The following is a 13,115-nucleotide window of genomic DNA, read 5'->3' as shown; positions in this document are numbered from 1 at the left end:
ATCCTCTAATCTGCAGCCTTTCAAATCTGAACCTTAATTCAAAGCCAGCTCTGATCAGAATACCATGATGAAATTGTTCTATTTAATTACTTTACTAGAGCTATATTAGGCTGAAATCAGTTTCAGAAACTTCTGTATGTTTCATAAACTGAAAGACATTTTTAGTGTTTTATTTCAGGTAAAAACTATGGTAATGAGACCAATTTCAACTTAGTTCCTGTAGTTATTTAGATGTAGTCATGTATTGTGTGAAACAGCATGGTATCTTAAGAACTACCATTATGGAAATACAATGCTTTTGTATTAATCAACTTCTTTTCACTTCTGCACTGTTATGTTTTACAGCAACTGAAGTTTATGCACACTCCCCACCAGTTCCTACTTCTCAGCAGTCCACCAGCCAAAGAATCCAATTTCCGAGCTGCTAAAAATCTCTACGGAAGTACCTTTGCATTTCAGTAAGTACATATAGTCATATTAATCAAAGGTTATCAAAATGGCATGCTATTTTTTTGTTCTTGCCATTTGAGGTTTACAGCTGTGAATTTATTGTTTTAAAAGATTACTGATTTCATTTTGAATTTTACACTGTGTATGTTAACACTTTCTTCATTTTTTCAGTGGTTCACACATTGAAAATTGGCATTCCATCCTGAGGAACGGCTTAGTTGTTGCTTCCAATACGAGGCTGCAGGTAAATAGTAAACTAGATAGACTTTAGCTAACGTGTGCATGCTTGATAATATACTAGCTTAGGCAGGTTTTCAGGGGATGTGGTTCATATAGGTGGATAAAATGGATGTTTTCAAATACCCTCTTGTTTCCTGGAAGAGGTACTTTTCTGATGCAATTAAAATGAAATAAAATGTCTGTTAAAATGGCTAGAAAATCTCATTGCAGGAATCAGCTTTTCAATTTTATGTTGCAGAGCAGCACCTCCAGGAGGCTTAGCTAGGTACTGCTTAAAAGCAGTCTTGGCATTAAAATTTAGAGCTACATAAACTATCTCTATTTTATAGGATCCAAGAGCATACTAGATTTACAGGTGCTGGGTTTACTGCATCTTCTCCTCTGGTTTCCCTGGGAATGGAAATATGATTGTACTGGTCAAGAGGGAGCTATTGCAAACTTCAGTTTGTTTTCTCAGACTGAATCATTAGGACAGCACTATTGCACAGCAAAGCAGGCAGTACCAGAGGGACTGGGGAGCTGTAACTCAGCATGTTTTAGCACCATTTTGACAGCTCTTCCCCAGAGCTGAGTCCATGATACCTTGGAGGAGGATCCCAGGGTGCTGACTAAGGATCAGGATATGGAAGACACTGAAAAAAAAGGAAATGGAAATCTCTGCTGTTCCTCTTGGTGCTTTGGATGATTTTATTAGTGTGTTTGGAAGATAATTCCCCAAGAAAGCAGGATTTACACACCAAAATTCACCAAAATAAACCCCTTTGTTTATGCTTATTTTTTTGTTGAGGCTTGAGAGACTGGGAATAGGAGGAAGCAGTAACAGCCCTATTTTATACAATTCATAATTTTTAGAACTCTCACAGACCTAAAGCATATCCTGAGCCCAGCTCATCCTATTTCATAGAATCATAGAATCATAGAATGATTTGGGTTGGAAGGGACCCGTAGAGGTCATCTAGTCCAACCTCCCTGCAGGGAGCAGGGACACCACTAACTAGATCAGGTCGCTCAGAGCCCCGTCCAACCTGGCCTTGAATGTTTCCAGGGATGGGGCCTCCACTGCCTCTCTGGTCAACCCGTTCCAGTGTTTCACTGCCCTCACTGTAAAGAATTTCTTCCTTATATCCAGTCTAAACCTACCCTGTTTTAGTTTAAAACCATTACCCCTTGTCCTGTCACAGCTGGCCCTACTAAAAATATTTTCCCCATCTTTCCTATAGGCCCCCTTTAAGTACTGAAAGGCCGTAATCAGGTCTCCCTGCAGCCTTCTCTTCTCCAGGCTGAACAAGCCCAACTCTCTCAGCCTGTCCTCGTACGAGAGGTACTCCAGTCCTCAGATCATTTTTGTAGCCCTCCGCTGGACCCACTCCCACAGTTCCATGTCCTATTTACCCCAGTACCAACCAGTCAGGAAAAATACCTACTCACCGAGGATCCTATACAACATTGTAGGATCTGGAGAGGTGAAAGTATGTTTGCACATTCATAAGAGAGCTCTGGCAAATTGTAGAGAAAATGTTAATATCATTGGGTCAGAGGAAAGAAATATGGGTGACCATGACTCTGAAGCCCAGTGGTCATAACATCTACATAGGTAGGAAATACTCTGGGTTCTCATTTGTGCTCCAACAACTACTCAGTATGTTTTCTTCAAAAGCTTTTCCACATAAAACAGTCAGTCCCTGGTGAAGTGAAACCCCTACTTCCCCCTTTCCAGATAAGCAAGTGACTGCAGGGCTAATAAAAAGTGCTCACTTTTGTTGCTTAGCTCACCCTTCATGGCATGGAACAGTGATGTTCACAAAGAAGAGTCTTCCCCTTCCTCTATTTTTTCCAGACAGCTGGTAGCTTTGTGGCTAAAGTGCAGTCCTGCAGTGATGAGATTTGCATGTCTGAATTGGCTCAGGCAAAAGCTTGATTGAACCCATTCCTCTAGTACTCAGGCTGAACTAGTGACTAAATTTTTCTATAGCATATGACCAGTGTCATCGCCATCTCTTCATTTCTTTCCTTAAAGAAAATAAAAGCAGCTGTTGCTGCTGTTGATTCACAGAGGCTGGCTTAGGCTGTAGTTCCTGCCAAGGTTTTGATGTGAGACATGCTTAGCCTTGTTGAAGCTGAGGTGTATTTGGCCATGTACAGAAGCACCCTCTGTAGGCATCCTCTATGGTGATGTTAGACTTAAAAACAGAAAATGCAATTTTATGTATAAATCTGGTGTAAAATTAATGTTTGGGCATTTGGACATGGTTTCCAGAATATTAGTTGTATATCTCCAATATTTTAGTTGTATATTTGAACCACGGTTTTTTAAAAGACTTCTTGGAACACCTTTTATTACCAGGCAATAAATTAGTGCAGTGGGGCAGATGTTTACAACCTGTTCCTATCTTTTTTATTATTTTGTCCAGACTACCAAATTAATGTTAAACAATCACTCCTCTCTTTTTCAGCTCCATGGTGCAATGTTTGGAAGTGGAATCTACCTTAGTCCATTGTCAAGCATATCATTTGGTTACTCAGGTGATATTTATAAATCACTCTAAAGTTGGAGAAATATAGGGGGATATCGTAGTCTGCTGCTTTCCTTACCAGCTTCACTGTTTACAACACTGTATTAAATTTTATTTTTGTCAACCAAGATTTAATTCATTCAAATAAGAGAAAATCTAAATTCCCTTATTAAATACCTGTCCTCATTTTCCAAGGTGCTGTATCTTGAAATTGTACTTGAAGTAAATAGTAGCTAATACTGGATGCTCTGTGTAATGGAGCAGGTCTTGATTATGCAGTGGAAATCCAACTTTGTGTTTGTGACTTTTTGTCAGTATCTGCTTAAGTCCATCTAACTTTATCTATATTCATGGGCTTTTACAACCTGATCTGACAAAACAAATACTCATCAACAGACATGTTCAACTGCATATATTTAAGAGTATTCCAATGTATCTCCATGTCAGGATTACACAGCAAGTACAGGACAGTGTGTTTGCTTTAGCATGAGAAGGGGAGGGAACAGAATTTGTCCCACTTGTAAGTCCAAAATAGAAGTGTAATTGAAACCAGACACACCAATGTGTATATTAAGAAACTTGAAGAGATTTTTAAATATGGTGAGTTTTTCCTTTAGATATGTTGTATTTACCACTTCCTCAATACAAAAGTGCTGGTATGGTTGAATATGTGTTTGTGTGCGTGTAGATAATTCTGAGAGTTTTAGTTATGCTTTCTGATTTTCAGTATTTTTAGGTAATGTCACAATTCATTTTAAGAGCTCAGCTTTTTTATTACTATCTGTTGAATTTAAAAATCAATAATCTCTAAATGCACTTTTAGCTTTTCAGGGATTACATGAGTATGGAAGTTTTTTAGGACTCACTAAAAGTGCAGGTTGCAGTATCATTATCTAACAAAATGCCCTTCTTTTTGGACAACACTGCTTTGTCAGCTTCAATGTGTTTCTTCTCATCTCTCTTCCTTTCTTGGTCCCTTCCTTCCAGTCTCCTCCAGAAAGGAGACCTGTGTTCCTATGATTTATTGTAATATATGATGCCAATAAAAACGATGGAGGAGTCCTATACTCCCCGCTCCTTCAGAGAGTTAAAATTTCCCATAATTCAGTCTGTGTTTGCAAACTGCCAAGAAATATGGGGTAGTGGAAAAGCAAGGAAGCTATGTAGTAACATACAATACAGGAATTTTACATAAACCAACATTGGGAATATAAAAAAGATCCAAGGCACAAATGTAGGTGTTTAGATTTCTGAGGTGGAAATTGGATCCAATGTGAGTGACAAATAATTTAAGACTTTTTACATGTGGATAAATTAGTTAAACCAAGGTAGACTTTAAGACTTTAAATAAACTTAACAACTCCTAAAAATTAATTAGACTTTTAATAAGTCTAAATAAGTGTAAATAAAGATTAATATCTAAAGTTCTTTCTCTCATGATTTTATTGTCCCACCCACAGTAAATCAGACTGTGTTACTTTGGTCTGAATAGGGTCAGTTAAACTCAAGACATGCTGACATGCAACCTTGTTAAACAACCACCTAAGAGCATTCCTGAGCTGAATTCAGTGGCATTTAAGCTCATGTTTATCTGCCTTTGCACCTACTTATGCTAACTTGCCTTTCCTAAGGTCTTTGAAATACATGCAAATATACTGGTAATTTGCAGGATTAAACTGAGATATTCTATGACAAAGTTAACGAGCTTTTTGGGTGCCATGCAAAGGACTGTGATTCCCACTGTGCTACCTGTTTCATTCTTCATAAATAACTTTGCTTATTATGGTTTTTATATGCCCAGGTATCTTACATTATTTTAATATTCCTAGGGATGAACAAGAAGCAGCAGAAGGTGTCAGCTAAAGATGAACCAGCTTCAGGCAGTAAGGGCAGTAATACATCACAGGTACAGTATATCAACCGTCTCTGGAAGATTTATGGTTTTGTCTTGGGAACCTGAGCACTGAAAAGGAGGTAATACTCCCTTTGTGAAAGCTAACAGTTTTATTTTCTTGAATGAAAGCAACAACTTCAGAGACTGCAAACATCAAATACAGAATAACTGCTTTTAGTAACAGTTTACAGAGAATTGTGCAGGTCTTGTGCCCTGCAGAATAATTTAGGAAGAGAATGAAAATGAAATACAGATAGCATTATGACCCTTAGCAAGCCCATGCTTTGTTGAGTTCTAGACTTGCAGAAGAATGATGCAAAAGGAATCAAGAGTGGTTATTGCTAGAAAATGAGTAGCATTTTATTTATAGCAAGTCAGGTTTTGTTTTTCATGGGTTTTGCATATTAAACCATTATAATTTGGCTTTATCTAAAGCAAACTCATAGCATTTATGGGTAGGGCTAAATTTTGAGAAAGAAATCTTACATCTGTCTCCACAGATAACACATAGAAACTACAGAGTAATCTGGCTTTGGAGACAGATTGGTATGTAACAGCAGAAGCCCTCAGAAATGGGAAGGCCAGTAAAATATCAGGGTGGTGGCCAAAGAATTGGTGATGAAACTCACTTTCTTTTTTTTCTCCTATCAATTTGTTTATCAGTAACACTCTGATATGTCTAATAATATTATCCATTCTGTAATAATTAGGAACTTTTCTTTCTGGATAAAAGAGTTCAAATCCCTCCTTCTGTAATCCAAACAAATAACATAAATGTTTTTAGAAGTTCTATTACATTTAGAATTACAATAGAAATGTTTTAGAAAGACTGCCTCTATCTTTGATCAACCACTGAAAACAGCAGCCCTCTCCTTTGTGCTTTTTCATGAAGTTTGTCTTACTGAACTAATTAAGTTTTCTCATGTTTTTACATCTCAGTCACAGAAGAAAGGACAACAGTCACAATTTTTGCAAAGCCGTAACTTAAAATGCATAGCCTTATGTGAAGGTAAGCTGAAAGCCCTTTGAAAAACTGGTTTAGTCATGGACACAGTGTTACCGGATGCATATCAGTGAGACCTTTAGTTCCAGTATTGGTTGGTTTTAGGTAAGACACTACTGGTAGGCATACGAGTACTTGCTTAATAGCTGACCTTTATATTTCAGTTCAGAATGTTTCCCTCTTCAAACAAAACCTGAATTTTCATGAAGTAATCATATGCACATAGCAACTGATCATCTATTCCTAAACCATCGAGATAACCCAAGTCGTGACATTTTTATGAAACACTGACCTGCAAGCTCTTGGCAAATGCATTAAACACCTACAAGTCAGAAAAAACAGCTTTACTATTGAATTTCCAAATAATTTTTCACTGTTCAGGCAAATATACTGTTCATCTGGCAACCAGTCTATTCTGTCTGATTGCTTCAGAAATTTTGTGAAGTTAACATCCAGTGCATATGAGTACAGCCATTTCTCGAAAGACTTGGCTGTTCTTTTAATAACTAATGAAACCTCAGCAGGTTTTGACAACAAAGAATTAAGAAATTCGAATGAGAATTGCACCAGTAAATGGTAATTAGTCCACTGGCCAAACAAAGAGAAATTATATTAAACTCAGTTTGCCCTTCATTTGGAGAATTTGTTTATTTTTAAAACGAAAAGTTAAGACAGAGGGTGGAAAAGGTGTTATTTCAAAATGGAAGCTTTAAGCTATTTTTTAATATATATATTTTTGAGACTGTTCAAGTGAAATAATTAACATGATTAAGGAGTTGTCAATCAACATGAAAATACAGTTTTATCTGGATGGGAAAGTACATAAGTTTAGTTCTAAAACTTTCAGGAGAAGATATGAAATGAATCTAGGGTTTACTACAATTTACTTGGCCTTTAATGCCTCAGATTTCTAAATAAAAACTACATCTTCCACAAGGACTTTTTCATCCATGTCATTCTTTCCTTACACTTGTTAATGGATTATCGATTCTATAAGGCTGAATTTTAAATATTTGGTAAAATATATTTTACATCATTCATACTCACTTCATTTCTCTGTGAAAAGAAGTGTTACAGGGAGGTGGTTAATATAGATTTAAGAAAAAACAATTACAAAGGATAAATGTTTGTCAAAAATTACAGTTCGTGGAAGAAATGGTATGAAAATTGAATATGCACTTATTCATGGTAGTGTTAGAACAGAATAGAATAGAATAGACTATTTCAGTTGGAAGGGGCCTACAATGATCATCCAGTCCAACTGCCTGACCAATTCACGGCTGACCAAAAGTTAAACACTGACAGGCTTGGGCCAACTCTCTAGGAAGTCTGTTCCAGTGTTTGACCACCCTCTCAGTAAAGAAATGCTTCCTCACGTCCAGTCTAAACCTCCCCTGGCACAGCTTTGAACCATTCCCACGTCCCACCACTGGATCCCAGGGAGAAGAGACCAGCACCTCCCTCTCCACGTCCCCTCCTCAGAAAGCTGGAGAGAGCAATGAGGTTGCCCCTGAGCCTCCTTTTCTCCAAACTAGACAAGCCCAAAGTCCTTAACCACTCCTCATAGGACATTCCTTCCAACCCTTTCACCAGCTGTGTTGCCCTCCTCTGGACGCATTCAAGGACCTTCTTAAATTGTGGGGCTCAGAACTGCACACAGCACTCAAGTCCGCACCAGCACTGAATCCAGTGGGATAATCACCTCTTCTGATGCTGTGTTTGATGCCCCCCAGGATGGGGTTTGCCCTCCTGGCTGCCAGGGTATGCTGCTGACTCACATTGAGCCTGCTGTCAACCAGCACCCCTGGATCCCCTTCTGCAGAGCTGCTCTCCAGCCACTCCTCTCCCAATTTATTCCTGTGCCTGGCATTATTCCATACTAGGTGCAGAATCTGGCATTTTTACTTGTTCAATTTCATCCCATTAATCATAGCCCAATGCTCCAATCTATCTAGCTCTCTGCAAGGCCTCTTGTCCCTCAAGAGAGTCAGCAGCACCTCCCAGTTTGGTATCATCAGCCGACTTGCTAACGGTGCATTCAACTCCTGCCTCCAGATTATTGGTAAATACGTTGAACTGGACTGGCCCTTGAATTGAACCCTGAGGAGCACCGCTGGTGACCGGTAACCAGCCAGATGCAGTCCCACTGAATACAGCCCTTTGAGCCCTGCGCTTCAGCCGGTTCTTCACCCAGCACACTGTGAACTCACTCACCCCACAGTTGGACAACTTGTCCAGAAGGACGCTCTTTAAACGCATTAATAGGCATCTTTTCAAGTACAGATTGATGGTATAGGTTCTACCTAGCAATAAAAAGGTTTCCTTCCTATGCTGTCCTCGTTCTGATGGTACACAACCTATCATCAAATACATTGCTGTTTTCTAAACATTGAGCAAGTTTTGGCAAGTTTCATGAGCTTATTTTTTAAAATTTTTGGTAGTATTGCAAATCCCAAATTTGTCATGTCTCAGTTTCAGGCTTTGTCTTTAAAACCTTTTTGCCTCAGCCATCATCAAACGCAAATATCTCTGTTTCAAAGGCTTATTAGTTGACTCAGATCCTCCTTAACAGCCCTATGGCCATTTAAAATCAGTTTTTAATAAATATACTTTTTCATTCCAATTAACAACTGGCTCCCATACATCAAGCATCTGTGTTTTCTTCAAAATATAACATATTTTGGAAACAAGAATCAAGTTCATCTCCTTGTTTGTACTAGCAGCCAACTCAGAGTCTATGCCACACCACAGACATGCAGTGGAAAACTACACATTCCCTGAAGGCTATTTAAAGTGTATAAAAAGGAAAATCTTTTAAAGCAGTATTTTCCAGGCATATTTTCATCACGATGAAATTTATTCTTTCCCTGATAGTGATAACCTCATCCGATCTGCACAAACATGGGGAGATATGGGTAGTTCCCAATACGGATCACGTGTGTACAAGATTTTTCTTTGTGTGAGTACAAAGCTTCTTTTAACATTCAACTTCTGTTTGTCCTAGACCTTTTTTCCCATGTTGCCTCCAATAGTTGTAATTTAAGTAGATAAAAGACATTTCTTCCTAATTCTTTTCAGTATCACTTCATTTTTTACCTTTCTCTTTACTTACTTTTGTTAGGAAATGTATGGATAAGCTAGTGACAAAGGTTTAGTGGATGCTTTGTTGCAGAATAAATGAATTGACAGTTACTGATTTTTCCCACTCTACAGCATTATGTCATTACTTCAAGTCTATCCATGTATCACAAGATATAATTACTATTTGGCTGTACGTTTTAAAGCTGAGGAATTCATTAAAGGCTTCCTGCCTATGATGTGAGCATTTCCCCTCTCACCTATGACTTGTTCCCTTTGGGTCCTAGTGCCTTATTCAGCCTGAGGGTTTCAATGACAATGGCAGCCTTACCACCCTTCACTGTCTAGAGTTTAGGATCTGCATATAATGGTGAAGTGCAGCAGAGCATTTTAATAGAAACCTGTTAACATATGGAATAAGCACTCTTGATTAGTGAACAAAACAGAGGTTTGGATGGTTTTAGATAGAGTAATAAAACACTAATTTGATTTTATTTTCTGTACTTTTTTTTTAGTTATGAAGATGGTCAAGTGGGTGATACAAGTATAAATACACAGGAACCAAGCATTCATAAAGAGATTCTTCGTGTCATTGGCAATCAAACTGCTACTGGTTAAAAGGACCACTCTTATTTAATTGATGTGATTTGGAAGCCTTCCTCAGTCTCAAAGCTGGATTTTGAACTGAAGAAGATGCAAAAAACTAATTTATTATTATTACTCTAAGCAAATTAACCCTTTGAATACTTACTGTTTTCTTACTTAGTATTTCTTATCTCATCAAAATACCTAAGATGGTATGAATTAGCAACTGTAGGGGTGCAAAGCCTATTAATATACTACAACTAATAATAATTAAACAGGCATTTGGGTTGCTCACAATAAACAGACTTTAAAAAGGAGTTTTGTGCTGATATTTTTATATTAAACTTCAATTGGAGGTTTTAGTACTGTATACTGGTATTTTAAATTTAGAATGACTGAATTATAAGTGAGAGAGAAGATTTTATAGCGGAGCACCTGTATTACGCAGGATACTTTGCAATAAGTAAAATATTCTCGTACTTAAACACAGTAAAAGGTTGTCTGGAAAATGTCAAATTAAAGAGATTGGTTACCCGCAGCTATCTTTGATTCATTTTATTTTACACAAATGCAACTAGGATTTAGAGTCAAAGGTTAAAACAGTAATAGGTTTTTATTTAATGAGTGAAACAAAGCAAAAAGTAATGACTGTGATGGTGTATGTTTAGTTTTCTTTATCTTCTCTGGAACACTGTCTTATCCATTAAGCAGCTCAGCTGCATTTTTTAGTTATACAAGCCTAGCAAACAGTTGGGAATCCTGAAGCTGTTGACTTCCTTTTTACAAATTTGGTTTTTTATATACCAGATTTTAGTTTCTTTAGATCATCAAGGTTCTTTAATATTTTCATCTTAACTGCAGTGAAACTGCTCTGTGGTTAAATTTAGCCACATATTTATAAGTATGTTCTGAATTAAGGTTTTTACATGATTGAGTTGGTCATTGGTACATCAGAAGATATGAACAAATGCAAAATTTAACTGATTTTCTCGTGGTGAAATGTTTTTATTAATTTATTCCTATGGGAAAACATCAAATTCAAATCTCTCTGTCCTTTAAATTAGTAACTGTTTTTTCCAAGGGAGGATGATGGCAACACAGGTAGGGAGGGGCCTAGTCTCTAAGGCATAAAGCATATCCTGTGTCCTGATGTGTCCCTTGGTGGCCTTCACGGCAGCTATCCTGAAGCATTAATCACACCCTTGAATAAGAGGACTAGGTCAACTTACCCATCTGTGCAACTGTTACCAGCCACCTCAGAAAGCAAAAATAGACTGAATCTTCTATTATGCTATTTTCATAATAAAGACACTGAAGGGCCAAATAACAGCACAACAGAGCACAGGCATGTTTGTTTCTTTTAAGCAGAACTGCATTAGATATGCTGTAATGGGTGATTCCTTCTTTCTGGTTCAAGATGTGCTCCCGTATTACTTGCTGCAATTGAAGTGCCCTACAAGTACGATAATGTTACTGGGCCTAGGAGCACATACTTGGAGAAGTATGTTAGCATTCCAGACTTATTTGCTGGGGACTTTAGTTTTTCCGGGTTCATATCCAGACTTGTAAAGCCAATCCTGTTTGCAAATCCCGGTTTTGCTATTGAATTTCTCTTTACTTTAACCCCCACTTGGTGGACCCCTAACTTGAGTATGACTACTCTAATTGTTATCTTTTGTGTTGGGACACAGGTTAACTTCTTGAACAAAGAGGATTCCTGAAATTTGTCTATCTACATAAGGACTGCCTTAGGTTGTGTAACTGCACAAAATCAACGTAATTCAGAAGTGGAGCTGAAACCCTTGAGTGGCCATCTCTGTATAATTTGTCCTGCCATATGTGTCTGAATCACTATGTTTTGCATAACAAAAACAAACTAGGAAGCAAGTCCACAAAGATATCCTACATTGACTTTTTGGGTTCACCAATCTGGGAGGCCTCCTCAAAAAACTAGGAGAAAAGAAAGATGACCATGAGTGAACTGGAGAATCCAAGTAAGCAGTCATCTTCCCTGTCCCCTCAAGCTGCAGCAGGGGCACAAGTGAACCCCTTCAAGGAAGAAACCTGGAATGTAGCTATGGCAGCAAGTCAGCCTTGGTTTGCGCGGTGGGGTCATGATACTGGCCATGCATGGTGCCATTGTAAGTAAAACCACTGGAAAGGGGAGGGAAAATACACCTCTGTCAAATTTTAAGACTGCTCAGAGGTTTGTTTTAAATGGGTGAGCAGGAGGAAGGGACATGGTGGAGGAAAGCAGGGCTCTGAGGTACATGGAGGCCTTGCTGTTGTAAGGTGCCCACTTCAAGGAGTACTGAGGCTACTGCCTTATGCATGGAGGGTGGCCAAGAGTGAAAGGCAGAATGTGACAAGCACAGGCATTACAAAGCAGTGGGAGAGAGCAAAACCTTTCAGGGAGAAAGGTAGTTCTGAAGGGATGTGGGGTTTGCTGGTAGGAAAGGAAAAAAAAGTGAGGAGCCACTGAATCACTAACATGCAGCATTAGCAGCTTGGGTCTCCCATGGTGCTTGGCAGGGAAAGGAGAAGGAAGCTGAAGTGTGGGGAAACGCAGCCTACAGAGGTATGGGGCAGCACCATGCCCAGGGCAGCTGGGCCACTGCGGAAGGTGTCATGCTGTAGGGGACAGTGCAAGGGCACAAGCCTAGTGTCACATACAAACAGAAACTGAACTAAATGAAAATTCACTTGCTAAACAGTAACTTCACTCACGTTTTTCTTTAGCCAATATATTAATGAGAAACTTCTTCTAAGGTGTTATATTATCTGCAGGTAAACATGTGTCTTCAAATCATTTAACGAAGTATTTAGTTCTCATCATTTTTAAAAGGTGAAGGCAAAGAGGGAGGTTCTCTGGGGATCAGTTACTCAAAAATAAATAGCCCTTCTATAGCAAACTTCAAAGATGAAACAAAGACTTTGTCATCAAGAACTGGAATGAAAAAGCCCAAGGATGATATTTTCTTTGAAAGATATTTCCCTTGTGGCTTTTTCCAAGCATGGAAGTTGCATATTGCCAAATTCTTCCAAATACTTACATCCACATGGATTTCAGGGGATGAAAAATAAAAAGCCAGGGTCATCTGACCAAGGACCCTGTGTTATCCCCAAAGCCTTTGCATTTCCCTTCCTCTGTTACCATGTGTACATATTGGTGATAGAGCAATCTTTATAACTCCTGCTGTAAAGATGTAGACTTTTCACAGATAGCTTTTAATCGAATTAAACAGAGCCCCGGGCTCTACTATCTCTCTCCTGGTAGAAATACCCATAAAGCCATAGCTATTTAGCTGTGACCATGTCCAGCACAGAGCAACCAAGGGAATTCTTGGGGAAG

At 38.5% G+C, this 13,115-nt stretch overlaps 1 protein-coding gene across 1 annotated transcript in view; it reads left to right on the top strand.

Annotated features, from left to right (window-relative positions):
* PARP8 (poly(ADP-ribose) polymerase family member 8) overlaps nucleotides 1-12,811 on the top strand; it is a 121,345-nt gene extending 108,534 nt beyond the window's left edge. The window contains exons 20-26 of the mRNA XM_009644803.2: nucleotides 346-458; nucleotides 622-694; nucleotides 3,144-3,213; nucleotides 5,033-5,109; nucleotides 6,037-6,106; nucleotides 8,975-9,059; nucleotides 9,694-12,811. Of these exons, the coding sequence (XP_009643098.1) occupies nucleotides 346-458; nucleotides 622-694; nucleotides 3,144-3,213; nucleotides 5,033-5,109; nucleotides 6,037-6,106; nucleotides 8,975-9,059; nucleotides 9,694-9,796 (591 nt within the window). The 3' untranslated portion in view covers nucleotides 9,797-12,811. The remainder of the gene's footprint in view (nucleotides 1-345; nucleotides 459-621; nucleotides 695-3,143; nucleotides 3,214-5,032; nucleotides 5,110-6,036; nucleotides 6,107-8,974; nucleotides 9,060-9,693) is intronic.
* The last annotated feature ends 304 nt before the right edge of the window (nucleotides 12,812-13,115 follow it).

Source organism: Egretta garzetta, unplaced genomic scaffold (genome assembly GCF_000687185.1).
Source record: "Egretta garzetta isolate BGI_Z169 unplaced genomic scaffold, ASM68718v1 scaffold268, whole genome shotgun sequence".
Taxonomy (NCBI): Eukaryota; Metazoa; Chordata; class Aves; order Pelecaniformes; family Ardeidae; genus Egretta; species Egretta garzetta.
Note: the sequence above shows the minus strand (reverse complement) of the source record. Positions and strands in the feature narration are given on the sequence as shown.